Source organism: Physeter macrocephalus, chromosome 17 (genome assembly GCF_002837175.3).
Source record: "Physeter macrocephalus isolate SW-GA chromosome 17, ASM283717v5, whole genome shotgun sequence".
NCBI lineage: Eukaryota > Metazoa > Chordata > Mammalia > Artiodactyla > Physeteridae > Physeter > Physeter macrocephalus.
Window position 1 is genome coordinate 43220447 of NC_041230.1, and position 17385 is coordinate 43237831.

Sequence of the window (17385 nt, forward strand, 5' to 3'; positions counted from 1 at the left end):
GAGGGAGGAGTTAGGAACTGCGACCCTCGGGAGAAGCAGATTGACCTCGGAGAGAGTTCTACGGCGCCGCGATAGCGGCTGTGCTTGGCGTTTGGTCCCTGGGTCAGGCCCTGTGAGTCCTCTGGAACGGGGGCATGGGCTGGAGCCGGGGTTGAGGCAGCCGCTTGGCGACACGGCAGCTGGAGAGTGGCCTTTTGTCAGACCCTTGGAGCGCTGGGGGTGGAGTGGCCTCGGGTGGCCTTGCTGAGGGCCGAGACCTTGGAAGAATCACTGTTGTCGCTGACCATCCGCCCAAAGCTGAGGTTTTATCTCCCCTGGTTTTAATCCCCTAGGGGCGGGCGGGGTTGCGGGCGGGTAGAGTGGTCAAGACGGGTGGAATCAGGCTGTGAGCCGTTCCCTAAATTCTTAAAATTAGCTAATAACTGATACTAGTCCAGGCCTATCTAGAAGCACTTTCTGTGCTCCATCACGTTTAGCTATTACTTTTTCAGGGTCTGCGTTTCCGGTGTGCTTTAAGTTCATTCGCAGTTCGCTACTAAAGGGTTATTAATTATACCATGAAATACTTAGCAACCACTGTGCTGGATGCTGAGGACATACCCGTAATGGTGAGCAAAACCGACCAGTCATGATTCCCACTGGGCTGGTACTTACAGCCTGTTGGGGAGGTGGACCTCCAGCTGTCAAATGCGTGTGCAAATTATGAGGGGAGACACCTGGGGCAAGGAGAAGGCTTCCTTAAATAAGTCTCTTTGAAATTGAGATGCCAACAATGAGAAATTAACTAGGAAAAGGCAAAAAGGGAGAATAGGGTAGTCAGCTTACCTGGCAAATGAAGACCATGTTGAAAGGTCCAGCGGCTGGGGCCTTAAACCCAAAGGCCAGTGTGATTTAAGGTACTTAAGACCTTTACAGCTCCTGCTGGGAAATGGAATCTGACCTCCTTTGTGCTGCCTCTGTATCCAATATAGCCTTCCTGTGTATTTATATTGAATAAATGAATGAGTGGTGATGGTGACACAGCCTTTAATAGTCCCAGCGTCCATAGGGCCTAACAGCAATATATTGGATCCTTTTACATCATACTGCAGTTATTTCTGTGACTATCTCCCTATTAAGTGCATGGACTCTCTTTCATCTTGGTTCCCAGCATACAGTATGTATTCAGTACATTGAATGAATAAACAAAGATGGAAAATTCATGTGTCTTTTGGAATGGAACTGCTTATTTTCCTCAGGTAACACATTTAGAGGAGGAGCAATGAACATTCTGAAACAGCTATGATGTTGCTGCTCAGTCAGAATTAGCGCCGTACGTTCGTTCATTGTTGCCACCATGATTAACATTCATTGAGAGCCATGATGAGAAGGGTCGAGGAAGAATGTGGTGTGACAAACTTTCTAGAAACCATAGCCTTGACTCCTTAGCGTGAACCGAAAGTCCTCAGCTGTGGGGATTTTAGTCAGCTCCTTGGCTCTGTCTGCCAGTGTTTCACCATCTTTTTGCCAAAAGGGCTTTTTGTTTGAGTAATGAGTCGATTGAGTTGTGAATAAATCAATTGAAATTGTGATTAAACATAAATCTAAGAGTCACAGTCTCATCATGTTCGCTGTGTACATCTTTCTTTGTAACTTCATCCTAGGAAGGAAGAAAACTTTGAGCTAAGTGATGTAAAGCAATAGTATCCAATTTGTTCCAGGTTACAAGTTGCTTCCAAATACAGGATGGCTTTTGAGCCTCACACCCCAGGTGGCGTAGGCAGAGTAGATCTTACTTTTTTACAAAAAAGGAAACAAATTTAGGACAAAGTGCCTTTTTATTTATTTAATTGTTTAAAAATTTTTTTGGCCATGCTGTGAGGCATGTGGGATCTCGGTTCCCCAACCAGGGATCGAACCCACGACCCCCGCATTGGAAGCGTAGAGTCTTAACCACTGGACCACCAAGGAAGTCCCAAAGTGATGACTGTTTTTTTTTTTTTTTTTTTTTTTGTGGTATGCGGGCCTCCCTCTGTTGTGGCCTCTCCCGTTGCGGAGCACAGGCTCCGGACGCGCAAGCTCAGCGGCCATGGCTCACGGGCCCGGCCGCTCTGCGGCATGTGGGATCCTCCCAAACCGGGGCGCGAACCCGGTTCCCCTGCATCGGCAGGCGGACGCGCAACCACTGCGCCACCAGGGAAGCCCAAAGTGACTGTTTTTTAAAAATAAATTTATTTGTTTGTTTATTTTTGGCTGCGTTGGGTCTTCATTGCTGCATGCCAGCTCTCTCTAGTTGCGGCGAGCGGGGGCTACTCTCCGTTGCGGTGCGTGGACCTCTTATTGCCGCGGCCCCTCCCGCTGCGGAGCACGGGCTCTAGGCACACAGGCTTCAGTAGTTGTGGCTCGTGGGCTCTAGAGTGTAGGCTCAGCAGTTGTGGTGCATGGGCTTAGTTGCTCGGCAGCATGTGGCATCCTCCCGGACCAGGGCTCGAACCTGTGTCCCCTGCTTTGGCAGGCAGATTCTTAACCACTGCGCCACCAGGGAAGTCCCCAAAGTGACTTTTTAAAGATTAGAGCTAGGTCTAGAATTCTAGAGACTTTTAGATAATGTTGTGAATGAGATGGTTTCTATTTTTCTAGACACCCAGTGCTACATGGCACTACAACTCCATGCCAGTGATTGGTACCCTCTGCCAAGGCCTGTCACTTCTCTCTAATCCGCCTGTCAGAGAAGCCGTGTAATATATGTGAAAGAGCTTTGAAACTGTAAAGCTGTTTTATTCCTAATTTCCCTCTCTTCTTATTCCCTCTCTCTTGAGCTGTACTTCCTCAGTGTGGCTACAACGTCCTCACTCCCTAGCAGTCAAATAGCTGGGAAGGCAGAAGTTTAGCAGTTGGGTTCTGGAGGAGCTAAGTGGAGGCAGGTACATTCCTGCTACTTGCAAGGCAGTTCCTTGTACAGATGGGCCCATCTCCAGGTCCACTGTTGCCTCCCCAAGATGGTCAGGCCAAACCTAGAGGCCCTGGCTTTGGGGATAGTGGAACTTTGCACTGTTCTAGACATGTGGGTTAAGACAGAGCTGGAAGGGCCCTTAGAGTTCATCTATTATGGCCCCCTTTTGTTGGTGAAGTAATTCCCTTAAGGACTTGTAGCTAGGACTGGAACCTGGGTCTCCTGAGCCTCCCTCGTCTCCAGGGGGCTCCTCTGCTAGACTGAACTGTGAGGTTTTATTCCCATTTCTTTTTTTTAAAAATTAATTTATTTATTTTTGGCTGCGTTGTGTCTTCGTTGCAGTGTGCTGGCTTCTCACTGCAGTGGCTTCTCGTTGCAGAGCACGGGCTCTAGGTGCGCGGACTTCAGTAGTTGTAGCACATGGGCTCAGCTGCTCCGCGGCATGTGGGATCCTCCCGGACCAGGGCTCGAACCCGTGTCCCCTGCATTGGCAGGCAGACTCTCAACCACTGCGCCACCAGGGAAGCCCTATTCCCATTTCTTAATTTCTGACCTAGGGCTTGGAACAGCGGATGCTCCATACATTTTTGCAGTGAATGAATGCATGAAGAAACCACCTCCTCCGCTTAATGTGCTGGTGTATTGAACAGATTGAGGTTGGCCCGGGAAGGAAGAGCATGTGGGGTTGCTGTCTGCTACTGCAGCAAGTTTTGCTTCGATGATGATTTTAGCCTTGGACATTACAACATAGAGGTTTTAGGATCAAACAGCTTACCCATGTCCTGCTTTGACATGGCCTGAGAAGCTAGGAGTCTTGTGTAATGTTTACTTATCTCTTAGTTTCAATTCCCCTAATTTTCTTTCATTTTTCCTTTGGTTAGTTCCGTAGGGTTATTTTCGAGATGGACTCGACCCTAACAGCAAGTGAAATCCGGCAGCGTTTTATAGATTTCTTCAAGAGAAATGAACACACCTATGTTCACTCATCTGCCACCATCCCTTTGGATGATCCCACTTTGCTCTTTGCCAACGCAGGCATGAACCAGGTAAGGGTGTTTTCCCTTCCCCTTGGCTTTTTTGTCCACAGAGTCAGCAAAGCAGACCTGGAGTCAGTGAGAATCCCAGTTCTGTCCTCCTGTGTGATCTTGCAGAATCTACTTTATGTCGTTGAACCTCTGTTTCTTTGTCTGTGAAATGAGGAATAATGATAGTGCCTGCCTTTAGGGTGCAGTGAGGAGTAAATAAAATAATGCATTTAAAATGTTTAGCACAGTATTTGAAGTAGGTACTTAAATATTAACTGTCATTATTTTTATTTATGATGAGAGACCCCGATACTCATGGATTAAACTTGTATGCCTCTCAAGAAAAATACAGCCTACATCTAGTCTGTAAAGTTTTGCCTTTTTTTTTTTTCTCCTAAGGAAAAAGCTGTGCTTTATTAAAATCACAGGCTGGGTTAATCTTGCTGAGCCCTGAAGAGACTTGTTAACTCAGCTGTTGTGGTTCTCCTTCATCTTTTCATTGTCCTTGTTTTTTTCTTTATAAAATGTCAGTTCTTCAGGATTCTTTTAAGGCTTTGTGTTCATTTGCATTCTAGGCCATGCACAGTCTTATTTTTTCTTTAATTAATTAATTAATTAATGTATTTATTTATTTATTTTTGGCTGCGTTGGGTCTTTGTTGCTGCGCACGGGCTTTCTCTAGTTGTGGCGAGCGGGGGCTTCTCGTTGTGGTGGCTTCTCTTTTTGCGGCGCACGGGCTCTAGGCGTGCGGGCTTCAGTAGTTGTGGCACATGGGCTGCAATAGTTGTGGGCCAATAGTTGTGGTTTACAGGCTCTAGGGCTCAGTAGTTGTGGCAAACCTAGAGGCCCTGGCTTTGGGGATAGTGGAACTTTGCACTGTTCTAGACATGTGGGTTAAGACAGAGCTGGAAGGGCCCTTAGAGTTCATCTATTATGGCCCCCTTTTGTTGGTGAAGTAATTCCCTTAAGGACTTGTAGCTAGGACTGGAACCTGGGTCTCCTGAGCCTCCCTCGTCTCCAGGGGGCTCCTCTGCTAGACTGAACTGTGAGGTTTTATTCCCATTTCTTTTTTTTAAAAATTAATTTATTTATTTTTGGCTGCGTTGTGTCTTCGTTGCAGTGTGCTGGCTTCTCACTGCAGTGGCTTCTCGTTGCAGAGCACGGGCTCTAGGTGCGCGGACTTCAGTAGTTGTAGCACATGGGCTCAGCTGCTCCGCGGCATGTGGGATCCTCCCGGACCAGGGCTCGAACCCGTGTCCCCTGCATTGGCAGGCAGACTCTCAACCACTGCGCCACCAGGGAAGCCCTATTCCCATTTCTTAATTTCTGACCTAGGGCTTGGAACAGCGGATGCTCCATACATTTTTGCAGTGAATGAATGCATGAAGAAACCACCTCCTCCGCTTAATGTGCTGGTGTATTGAACAGATTGAGGTTGGCCCGGGAAGGAAGAGCATGTGGGGTTGCTGTCTGCTACTGCAGCAAGTTTTGCTTCGATGATGATTTTAGCCTTGGACATTACAACATAGAGGTTTTAGGATCAAACAGCTTACCCATGTCCTGCTTTGACATGGCCTGAGAAGCTAGGAGTCTTGTGTAATGTTTACTTATCTCTTAGTTTCAATTCCCCTAATTTTCTTTCATTTTTCCTTTGGTTAGTTCCGTAGGGTTATTTTCGAGATGGACTCGACCCTAACAGCAAGTGAAATCCGGCAGCGTTTTATAGATTTCTTCAAGAGAAATGAACACACCTATGTTCACTCATCTGCCACCATCCCTTTGGATGATCCCACTTTGCTCTTTGCCAACGCAGGCATGAACCAGGTAAGGGTGTTTTCCCTTCCCCTTGGCTTTTTTGTCCACAGAGTCAGCAAAGCAGACCTGGAGTCAGTGAGAATCCCAGTTCTGTCCTCCTGTGTGATCTTGCAGAATCTACTTTATGTCGTTGAACCTCTGTTTCTTTGTCTGTGAAATGAGGAATAATGATAGTGCCTGCCTTTAGGGTGCAGTGAGGAGTAAATAAAATAATGCATTTAAAATGTTTAGCACAGTATTTGAAGTAGGTACTTAAATATTAACTGTCATTATTTTTATTTATGATGAGAGACCCCGATACTCATGGATTAAACTTGTATGCCTCTCAAGAAAAATACAGCCTACATCTAGTCTGTAAAGTTTTGCCTTTTTTTTTTTTCTCCTAAGGAAAAAGCTGTGCTTTATTAAAATCACAGGCTGGGTTAATCTTGCTGAGCCCTGAAGAGACTTGTTAACTCAGCTGTTGTGGTTCTCCTTCATCTTTTCATTGTCCTTGTTTTTTTCTTTATAAAATGTCAGTTCTTCAGGATTCTTTTAAGGCTTTGTGTTCATTTGCATTCTAGGCCATGCACAGTCTTATTTTTTCTTTAATTAATTAATTAATTAATGTATTTATTTATTTATTTTTGGCTGCGTTGGGTCTTTGTTGCTGCGCACGGGCTTTCTCTAGTTGTGGCGAGCGGGGGCTTCTCGTTGTGGTGGCTTCTCTTTTTGCGGCGCACGGGCTCTAGGCGTGCGGGCTTCAGTAGTTGTGGCACATGGGCTTCAATAGTTGTGGCTCAATAGTTGTGGTTTACAGGCTCTAGGGCTCAGTAGTTGTGGCTCTTGGGCTCCAGAGCACAGGCTCAGTAGTTGTGACACACGGGCTTAGTTCCTCCACAGCACGTGGGATCTTCCTGCACCAGGGCTCAAACCCGTGTCCCCTGCATTGGCAGGCGGATTCTCAACCACTGTGCCACCAGGGAAGTCCCGTGCACAGTCTTATTGATTTTTTTTCTTTTTTAAAATTTCTTCCTTGAAGCTACTGCCACGAATGCCAATTCTAATCTACTGCTGACGAAACTTTATTAGTAGGATTTGTGTTTGGGGCAATTGAACTATAAAAGATATTTAAGTTTTATTTTTGGAGACAAGCATTTCCTCGTGAAGTAATGAGAGCATCACAAGTTTATAAAGGTGTTTAAAAGGAGTTTTTCAATATACCTGTGACATCGAAAACTATTTAATTGGCTGGAAGTGGATTCAGGTTAGATGGGGCCCTCAGGACTTTCCTTTGGAGGTTCTCTGGGTGACTGCTTAGCCCGGTGGACCCACCAGCCCTTAGGATGCCCCTCACTGTGGGATAAGTTGACATTTTCTGTTCTCTCAGGTCTCTTCTCTGGCATGGAAAACTAGAGGCACTGGGAACATTTTCCACCTGTATTACATGAACCATGAAATTATAAAAGTGTTTTCAGTTGTGTGAGTCCCATGCATACACCTGGAATTGAGGGCACTAATTTTAGGTGGACTCTTTCAAGGTGGTGAGTTTTCTGGAGCACTGGAACAGTTTTATTCTACTGAGGCATACCTAGGCTTTGTCTTCTCCCACATGAACTGAATGTACTTGGCAGAAGGGCCATGGAGTCCAAAGTTTATAAATGTTCTCTGAATGACAGTAACTAGTAGCCTGCATGTAGCACCTCCTATACACCAGGCATTGCTCTGTGTCTTATGTATATTAACTCATTTAATCCTCACTCTGTGCCATCCTACTGAGGCACTGAAAGCTCAAGTAAACTGTCGAAGCTCACGAAGCTGGTAAATGCTGGAGCATGGATTTGAACCCAGGCAGTCATTTGCTTATGTGCTCTATGCCTCTTAATCAGAAATACCTTGTGTTTTTTTTTGTTTTGTTTTGCTTTGTTTGTTTTTACGTTTTGAATTAGTATTTATTGAGCATCTATTCTTTTCAGGTACTTTTCTAGGTGCTGGATAATAGCTAAGTAAGATAGTTTCTGCTTTTAAGGAGTTTACGGTCTAGCGCAGGACTGTACAATGTACTTTCTGCAATGATGATAATTCTATAATCACACACCAGCCATGTGTGATTATGGAGCTAGTGTGACTTAGTGTGACCAAGTGGTGCTAATTTTACTCCTTTAACAGGTCTCAAATTTTTTTCTTCCTTATCACCTTTACTACCAAGCCAGCACATTGGTTTTAGAATAAGTTCTTCCAGAAAGATGGTGTAAGCCCTGACTGCAGAGACTTGAGAGGAAACACAGGTTTCACTGCATCAACCTTGACTGTTATCCCAGATCTGGCAGGGCTTTCCTTTGCGCAGTTGGTGTTACTGGCAGTGGTGGAGACCGTTGGAGAACTAGGACCAGGGAGGAGCTGCTCCAAGACAGGCTGCCTCTGCTGCAGCCCACAGGGCCACCTGCCTCTGATAAGTTCCTGTATTGCAAGCTAATCAAATCCAGAAGTGAATAGTCTATGTGTGTTCTCTTCCTGCCAGCGTGTAACCACCTGATATATCTGCAGCTCTTTAAAAGTTGAAATGTTCCCTTTCTTTTTTAGTTCAAACCCATCTTTCTGAATACTGTTGACCCATCTCACCCTATGGCAAAGCTGAGCAGAGCTGCCAATACCCAGAAATGCATCCGGGCTGGGGGCAAACACAATGACCTTGACGATGTGGGCAAGGATGTCTATCATCACACCTTCTTTGAGATGTTGGGCTCCTGGTCTTTTGGAGATTACTTCAAGGTAAGTTCAAAGAGGAGATCTCTGAGCAAGGATCAAAGGGATTTTGAGCAAAGCAGTCATTTCTACTGAGGGAAACGGGTTCTAACTTTGCTGGTTTCATGATACAAAATATCATCTAGGAGATTCAGAAGTGAAGGACATTTGTCAATTCTAAGAATTCTTGGAAGCAGTACCTGTAACTTTATGATTTCAGGTTACATGTGGATTTCTTGTATAAATTTGACTGTTTGTGGTGAAGATACTGTATTGGGCCTCTCCTGCTCATATTCAATAGATTCTGGCTTGGTCATATTCCACATCTTTTTGATCTTTCTGTAGGAATTGGCATGTAAGATGGCTCTAGAACTTCTCACCCAAGAGTTTGGCATTCCAGTTGAAAGACTGTATGTTACTTACTTTGGCGGGGATGAACCAGCCGGCTTAGAACCAGACCTGGAGTGCAAACAGATCTGGCACCACTTGGGGTAAGAATGTAGCTCGCATGTGGAGAGTATGAGTATGGAGGAATAAAATGGTTCCTACACTCAGTGCCAGAGTGGGGTCTTAGGACTTGGGGTGCATTGCCATTTCCTATTTCAGGGTGTGTATGTAGAGGTGGAGGTGACTGGGTGTAATTATCCTTTGGTGCATTTGTTGCTTCTTTGTAGGTTTACTTGATCATTCTGTCGTTGAAAGCCAACGTAAAGAGTCTCATTTTTTTTTGCTTTTTATATATTTTTAGAAATTGTACATAGAGTTCATATGTTGTGAAATTTCAAACTATATGGAAATGTAAAAAATAGGAATTGGAAGATCCCTAACATTAGTCCTTGTTAATAGTTTGATACCCTGTATAGAGTCTTTCAGGCCTTTTTTCATATTTCTGTAGCCCTGTGTGTATGTGTGTGTCTTTTTCAACAGAGTGTATTGATTTGAAACAGTTTATTTCTTATAGAAATGTAATGGCGTCAAACAGGTCTAGGGCAAAGGAAGTTGTGGGTTTTTTTTTTAATGTAGTATAATTCTAATATAAAATCACATAGCATAAAAGGTAACATGATAGATGAGCGATATGTGTTCTGGGCTTTGAACATAATAGAATTCATGAAGCTCTGTATCAAGAGGAATCTGATTGTGGAGTGACGTTCCCCTGTAGATAACAAGAATGCCCATGACGTCCTTGTCTCATTTTCTTGTTCTTTTTACTTAAACTCTCTTGTCGTTTAGTGCGTAGCTTTTTATATACTTAAGCACTGCTACTTCTCCTTTATTTTTAATATTTTTTTTAATTACTTTTACTCTGGGTATATTATTCCAATCCAGCTTCCCCTTGTACTTGGTCTGAAATCCCTCTTTGGTTAGACTCTATAGTCTAAATGTACTTGGATGTTTTGAGTAGTAACACATGTGAAACTTAAATACTAATCTTGACTTTTTGAATCCTGTTTTACTTGGCTTGTATATATCTGTACTTTGTTTTCAAGCAAGCATAATCTTTTTGAGTGCTCTGTTATCTAGCAACTCTCAGCAGAGTCAATATTTTGGAAGTGTTTTAACCTTATTAAATTCTTTTTGTTATCATTTTAAGGTAAAAGACAGATGACTAAATTGGGGCATAGAGAGGTGACTTTAAATGATCAGCTGCTTTTTTTTCAACACTTATACTGTCATAATATAATTGTTTTCATTTATAAAAATGAAGGAACATTTGCAAAGAAACGTGCAAAGAAATTTGTTGAAATTCTGGTCAGGAATTCCCTGGCGGTCCAGTGGTTAGGACTACGCACTCCACTGCAGGGGACACAGGTTCCATCCCTGATCCGGGAACTAAGATCCCACAAGTCGGGCAGCCGATAGATAGATAGACAGACAGACAGATAGGTAAATTCTGGTCCTATTCAGCATAAACGTTTTCATTTTTATGTGTTCCTGTCTAGGCTTTATCTATATGTTTGCATGTTTTTATTTATTTATGATCACAGCATATGTGCATTTTGTATTCTGTTGTAGTCACTCTTGAAAAGAATCATGTTCTGCTTCTTTATCAAGATTTGAATGCAGACTCAGCACTAGTAATTGCCAAAGAGTGAGCCTTCTTTCTAGAAATGCGTAAGGATCTCCTTTTTTGGTGGGTGCAAGTCTGCGCAGAATCCTGTCACTAGCTGTAACTGGGCTTATCTTCCCGCTCTCTGCAGGCTGGATGACAGCAGAATCCTCCCAGGCAACATGAAGGATAACTTCTGGGAGATGGGTGACACGGGCCCTTGTGGTCCCTGCAGTGAGATCCACTATGACCGGATTGGGGGTCGGGACGCGGCGCACCTCGTCAACCAGGATGACCCCAACGTGCTGGAGATCTGGAACCTCGTGTTCATCCAGTATAACAGGTGGCCCTGGGGTCCTGATCTGTCCCTGCTAAGAGCAGCACCTTTCCTCAAGCTGCGTAGAGCGAGAGGAACGCAGAGCTCGTGGCTGTCTTCTCATCCTCGTCTTTGGGGACAGTGGAGCAGTGCTAAAGGCATCATGGGATCTTGTGGACATTTGTTCAGTTTTATTTCTCAGGTTTTCCCTCTGATCTCTGGGACAGGGCTGGGCCTATTCTTTTATAAACTAGTTTTATTCCACATACTACCTGCTTAAGGGCTATTTCTATAATGTCATTTTTGCTATAATTTGAACTGCTGTTTTAAAGCTCATTTTCTTGAAGCTTGCCTCGCTCTTTGATGAACCCCAGAGTATTTCTTCCCTTTCTCCCTTCACTCCCCACCTCCCAACAAAACAGGTAGAGGCAAATGGCAAATAGTCACAGCCTGCAAGCTGCAAAGTGAGTTGTACCCAGCAGGGAGAGGTAGCAGCCGGAGTCCATGTTTCATCCTCCTCTTTCTCTGGATCTTGCAGGGAAACCGATGGCATTCTGAAACCTCTTCCCAAGAAAAGCATTGACACAGGGATGGGCCTGGAGCGACTAGTGTCTGTGCTGCAGAATAAAATGTCCAACTATGACACTGACCTTTTTGTCCCTTACTTTGAAGCCATTCAGAAGGTACTGGTCCTATTGCAGACTTCTGTGGAGGTTTCCAGGCTGGACCCTTAGTACTGTCAAAGATAAAACAATCATATGCTTTGCCGGGTGAGGGTACCTGTGACCATCTACCAACTTCATTGTTAATAACAACAGGGGTCTAAGCACAAGGCACTGTATTTTATTGTGTGCAGGGGCCTAGCTGGAGGCTCTTCACTCTTGCTCCTGTTACCTTTCTTGGGGTTATAGGATCTGGCAAGAGGGTCATCCTTTCTCTTTATGCCCCGTCAGTCCTCACCTCCTAGGGTGAGGCAACACTAGAAGGGCTGCTTCCTGATGAGCTGCCTCCTGGTTTTTATTTGTAGGGCACAGGTGCTCGGCCATACACTGGGAAGGTTGGTGCTGATGATGCTGATGGGATCGACATGGCCTACCGGGTGCTGGCCGACCACGCTCGGACCATCACCGTGGCCCTGGCTGATGGTGGCCGACCTGACAACACAGGGCGGGGGTAAGTGTGTTAGACGTGGGGCAGGGTTAGGACTGACGCTGTTGAGTTTTATGGCTCTGTGGAACTTAACACCATACTTCATTATTGTTTGTCTTCTAGGTAGTTAGAGGGGTCCTTTTATTTTTTTTAGGGATAAAGGGAGTTTCAGCTCACTTTGAAGAGTTCACTGTATTAAATTTCTGCTGCCAAGTACAAGATGATAAGGATTGTATTTAAGGTTGTCTGATAAGATATTGGCAGGGGCAGGGGAGATACTGATGAACCCCAGGCAACTTCATTACTGACAGCCAGGACCTGGGATTGGATGGTGGGCGTCAAGTTGGCCGTCTGGTCTGTACTTCTTGCCTCCATCTCTGGTTCAGCAGAACAAGCTTGGAAAATAAACCAAGGTTACCCCAGGTTATCCTTGATGCATATTTGTGGATATATTACTGAGTTTTATGCTGGAATTAATGTTAATGACCTTGGAGGAATGCAAAGAAAAAAAAAAAAAGAAGCAGGCTTAGGATAAAAGAAAGAATCGAAAGAGAAAGACAAAAAATTGGTCATGTTGCTTGGGTAGAATTCCAAAGGACCCACTACAAAACGCTCGGCTGGGAATGTTGTCTAGCAGGAAACTGGGTTCTGCCTCTTACAGGTATGTGTTGAGACGGATTCTCCGCCGGGCTGTTCGATACTCCCATGAGAAACTCAACGCCAGCAGGGGTTTCTTTGCTACATTAGCAGATGTTGTCGTCCAGTCCCTGGTAGGTGTATTTCCTGTTCACCTCTTCTGTACTGAAGCACATACCTTAAAAGGTGTAGAGTGGGAGATATCACACTGTTAATGAGAACTTTTAGAGGAGTCATAGTATAGTCCCTGCCTTCATTGGGCTCATATTTGTGTTTCCCGTTTACCAGGGAGATGCATTTCCTGAGCTAAAGAAGGACCCAGATGTGGTGAAGGACATCATTAATGAAGAAGAAGTGCAATTTCTCAAGACGCTCAGCAGAGGGCGTCGCATCCTGGACAGGAAAATTCAGAGCCTGGGAGATAGCAAAACCATTCCCGGTAAGGACCGGTTTGTTCCTTTCTTCAGTAGGCTGGTTCATCTTTCTGGAAGAGGCAAGCCCTTTCTCACAAACTGACAGTGGACTCCTGCGTCGCCAAAGGCTGAGCATAGCTTGGTTAGACCGCTTTTGGTGTAAAATGGGGTTTATAGTAAGATTATAAAAGTAACATTGTGGCAAAGTATTCAAACAGTACAGAAGTAAAAAGTGAAAACTCTCTTTCCCCAACTCATTTCTCAGAAGTCACAACTCTTTGGAGTTCGTTGTATAACTCTTCAGGACTTTTCTGTATTTGCACACGAATGTATATAGGGGTGTGTGCGTGTGCGCAAGCAAAAAATGGGAACGAATAGTATATAGTGTTTTACAACTTTAATTTTTTTACCAGACAGGAAAATTAATTCCAAAAGCTTTTACTTATTATGGAAGTATAATATAATGTTCAAGGTGAAAGCCTGATGAATTTCCACAAACTGAACACACTTGTGTTCAGATTAAGAAACAGAACTTTTCCAGGGACCTCTTGTGCTTCCCCCAGGTTGACTGCAAAAGATTTGATGGATTTTCTGACAAATACACAGAACCATTACTAACTTGCCTGGCTCTTTAATCCCTCCTGTCACTGCCAGTGTCCTCCTGGGAAGGGGTTGGGATGGAAAGGAAGGGGGGCCATCCCTGTCATTCTTACGTGATTCCTTTGTGCTGTGTAGGGGACACTGCTTGGCTCCTCTATGACACCTATGGGTTTCCAGTGGATCTTACTGGACTGATTGCTGAAGAGAAGGGCCTGGTGGTAGATATGGATGGCTTTGAAGAGGAGAGGAAGCTGGCTCAGGTAAAGCGTTTGGGGAGTGAGCAAGAAACTCAGCACCAATCAAGGCAGGACTTGGCTGCAAGGCAAGAAAGAGTTTCCTTCCATTAAAGTCTTTGAAATTCTGTTTTTCCCAAGACCAGTGGGTCTCAAGTGGGGGCAGTTTGCCCCCCTTACCCCAGGGGATATTTGGCAGTAGCGTATAAAGACATTTTTTGGTTTTCACAACGGGGGATGGATGCTACTGGCATGTAGTGGGTAGAGGCCAGGAATGCTGCTCAACATCCTTCAGTGGACAGCCTCCCAGAACAAGAGTTACCTGGCCCCAAATGTCAGTAGTGCTGAGATCAAAAAACTCTGTTTTAGAGCTTTACGTTGGGCATAGTTTAGCAATTTCAAGTCCTTCAGAGTTCTTTGACATTAAGGTAACTTACGCTTATTTCTCTTACTGGCAGCTAAAATCACAGGGCAAGGGAGCTGGTGGCGAAGACCTCATTATGCTGGACATTTATGCTATTGAAGAGCTCCGGGAAAAGGGTCTGGAGGCAACAGATGATTCCCCAAAGTATAATTACCACTCGGACTCCAGTGGGAGCTACGGTATGTTAGTGTGCTCATCTGGGGTGGTTTTCAAGCAATGAGTCTCAAGATTAGGAACCCAGGATATCCATGGTAGCCTTGCCTGCAGTGCTGTGTAGTCATGCTGTGTAATTTGTTTTTTTTGCTGTACACGGGCCTCTCACTGCTGTGGCCTCTCCCGCTGCGGAGCACAGGCTCCGGACGCGCAGGCTCAGCGGCCATGGCTCACGGGCCCAGCCGCTCCACGGCATGTGGGATCCTCCTGGACCGGGGCATGACCCCGCATCCCCTGCATCGGCAGGCGGACTCCCAACCACTGCGCCACCAGGGAATCCCCATGCTGTGTAATTTTATACTCAGAGAGACCCTTGGTGATTGATTTTCTATTTATTTTGGAATAATTATAGATTCACAGGAAGTTGTAAAAAAAAAGAAATTTACCAGGAGATTCCTTGTACCTTATACCCAGTTTTCCCTAATTGCAAGCAACATCTTGCAGGAAACAAGGAAAATGACATTGATTGATAAAATTCACAGTGGCTGTTGAATTTTGCATCGGGATGGTAGCATTCTAAAGTTAAGACAATACAAAAGAAATATACAGGTGCTACATGTTTTTGCTTTTATCGCTCCAGCAGAGATACCTAAATCTATCTAAGGAAGCCCACAAAAGGAATACATTCCTTATGAATTGACCTTGGAGTAGGGAATTTATTACTACTCTTAAATACCTACTAATCAAACTCATCAGGTTTCTGTTCAGTTGCTCACAGTTAGGGTGACCATCTGTCCCATTTTCCCAGAATTGTCCCAGTGTTTCCTCACACCCTGGGAAATCCCTTGGCCCCAAGGAAACCGGGACAGTTGGTCACCCCTACTGAGTATTATATTCTCCAGTAGAAAACCAGTATGTTAAGGAGTCTAATAGGCTTCTTCCAACATGAAATTAGACAGTTAAGACCTAAGGAGAGTTTGAGAAATAGAATCCGATAAAAGCCAGCTGAGAATGTGTGAATGAAGTCATTAACCGTGTTTTCCCCTTGTGTGCAGTGTTTGAGAGTGCGGTGGCTACAGTGATGGCTCTGCGCAGGGACAAGATGTTTGTGGAGGAAGTGTCCACGGGCCAGGAGTGTGGAGTGGTGCTGGACAAGACCTGTTTCTATGCTGAGCAAGGAGGGCAGATCTACGACGAAGGCTACCTGGTGAAGGTCGATGACAGCAGCGAAGACGTGAGCCAACAGTTCTTCTTCATTAGTGGGGAGCGGGGACCCAGCAAAGGGCTGGGCCTGGGCCCCGGGCAGTGGCTCTGGCTCCTCGGTGCTCCCAGCCCTGAGGGGCAGACACCACGATCTTTGGGTCGTGTTCTGTGGTCAGTGTTTCTGAAGCCGAGGGAGCTGCTTCTTGTACTGTGTTGCTTTCATTGCCGTTAGGTCCCGTTGTAGCAGGATCCTTGCAGCCTGGCTGCTTAGGTTGATCCTCGGTTCCTCCAGGCTTTCCTTGTAAATAAGGAGAGATAGCTTTCTGGAGGGCAGACATCCTCGTAGAAGACGTGGCTTGTAGCTCAGCCACTGCTGTCTCTGTGGTCTTGGATGAGTTACCTAGTCTCGGGCTTGAGCTTCCTTACAATGGCTTTAATTCTCTAAGATGCTCCTTAAAGGAGAGTGTGTGTGTGTGTCTGTGTCTGTGTATATATACACATGTATTACATATTTAAAGTGTTGTGTGTTTGTAATGATAAATATTTATATAGTGGTCCAAATATATATGTATGTATGTATATATAATGGTATTAATGGTATGTATGTACAGTACATAAAGGGAGAATTCATATTTATGTCCATTTATATATATACATGTATACACACCCATATGTATTTGGATTTATTTATGTATTGGTCTCCTCCTTGACTCCTCTTAGAAAACTGAGTTTACGGTGAAGAACGCTCAGGTCCGAGGAGGGTATGTCCTGCACACAGGAACAGTCTATGGCAGCCTGAAAGTGGGGGATCAGGTCCGGCTGTTTATTGATGAGGTGAGTTTGAGTTGCTTTAGGCTGGTTAGTAATCATCTCTCCTTCCCCTTTTAAAAAAAATGTCAGCTTTATTGAGGCATACCTGGCATGTAAAATTACAAGAGTTGTTTAAACTGTACGTCATAGTGATTTGATGCAGGTTGTGAAAGGAATTCATCTCCTTCTCTGGCTTTAAATTGGCCCATCATTACTCTCCCTCCTAAGTGAAACTATACGTAGATGATTATGTGTAAGGTGCAGAAGTAAATTTTGAGGGATGTCACTGAGAGTTAAATCTGTTCCCAAGTTAGACCACAGTGATTTCAGTTGAGATCCTATAGCTTCATTTTCACGGATTGCCTTTCTCCAGCTTAACCTCAAATACTTCTTCAGGAGCCAAGGATCCTGTATTAAGAAATAGGTTCTGCTGCACGTGCCAGAGCTCCAAAATAATAGTAGCATAAAACAAGACGGAAATGTGTTTCTCACCTGAAAGTCTGAGTTGATGCAGAGGCCCTCCCCACAAAGTCACAGGGCCTTGTTCTTCCTTGCTTTTGTTCCACCATCATTCCTGGGGCGTTGCCCTTGCTTTCATGGTCCAAGAGGGTAGCTATCAGATTCATTTTCTAGGCCAGGGGTTGGTGGACTTTTTTTGTGAAGTGCCAGATAGTAAATATTTTTGGTTTCCTGAACCATACTGTCTCCATCACAGCTACTCGACTCTGCCGTTGTGGCACAAAAGCACCGTAGGCAATACGGAAACACACGGGTGTGGCTGTGTTCCAATAAACATAGTTATAAAAATGGATTGCAGGGGCTTCCCTAGTGGCGCAGTGGTTGAGAATCCGCCTGCCGATGCAGGGGACACGGGTTCGTGCCCCGGTCCGGGACGATCCCAC

At 44.8% G+C, this 17385-nt stretch overlaps 1 protein-coding gene across 1 annotated transcript in view; it reads left to right on the top strand.

Moving 5' to 3' along the window:
• Nucleotides 1-5596: 5596 nt before the first annotated feature.
• AARS1 (alanyl-tRNA synthetase 1) overlaps nt 5597-17385 on the top strand; it is a 17688-nt gene continuing 5899 nt past the window's right edge. Inside the window, exons 1-12 of the mRNA XM_024124905.3 lie at nt 5597-5781; nt 8335-8523; nt 8842-8987; nt 10698-10889; nt 11401-11545; nt 11890-12035; nt 12673-12781; nt 12936-13086; nt 13796-13920; nt 14352-14496; nt 15526-15704; nt 16394-16507. Coding sequence (XP_023980673.1) covers nt 5638-5781; nt 8335-8523; nt 8842-8987; nt 10698-10889; nt 11401-11545; nt 11890-12035; nt 12673-12781; nt 12936-13086; nt 13796-13920; nt 14352-14496; nt 15526-15704; nt 16394-16507 — 1785 coding nt within the window. The 5' untranslated portion in view covers nt 5597-5637. The remainder of the gene's footprint in view (nt 5782-8334; nt 8524-8841; nt 8988-10697; nt 10890-11400; nt 11546-11889; nt 12036-12672; nt 12782-12935; nt 13087-13795; nt 13921-14351; nt 14497-15525; nt 15705-16393; nt 16508-17385) is intronic.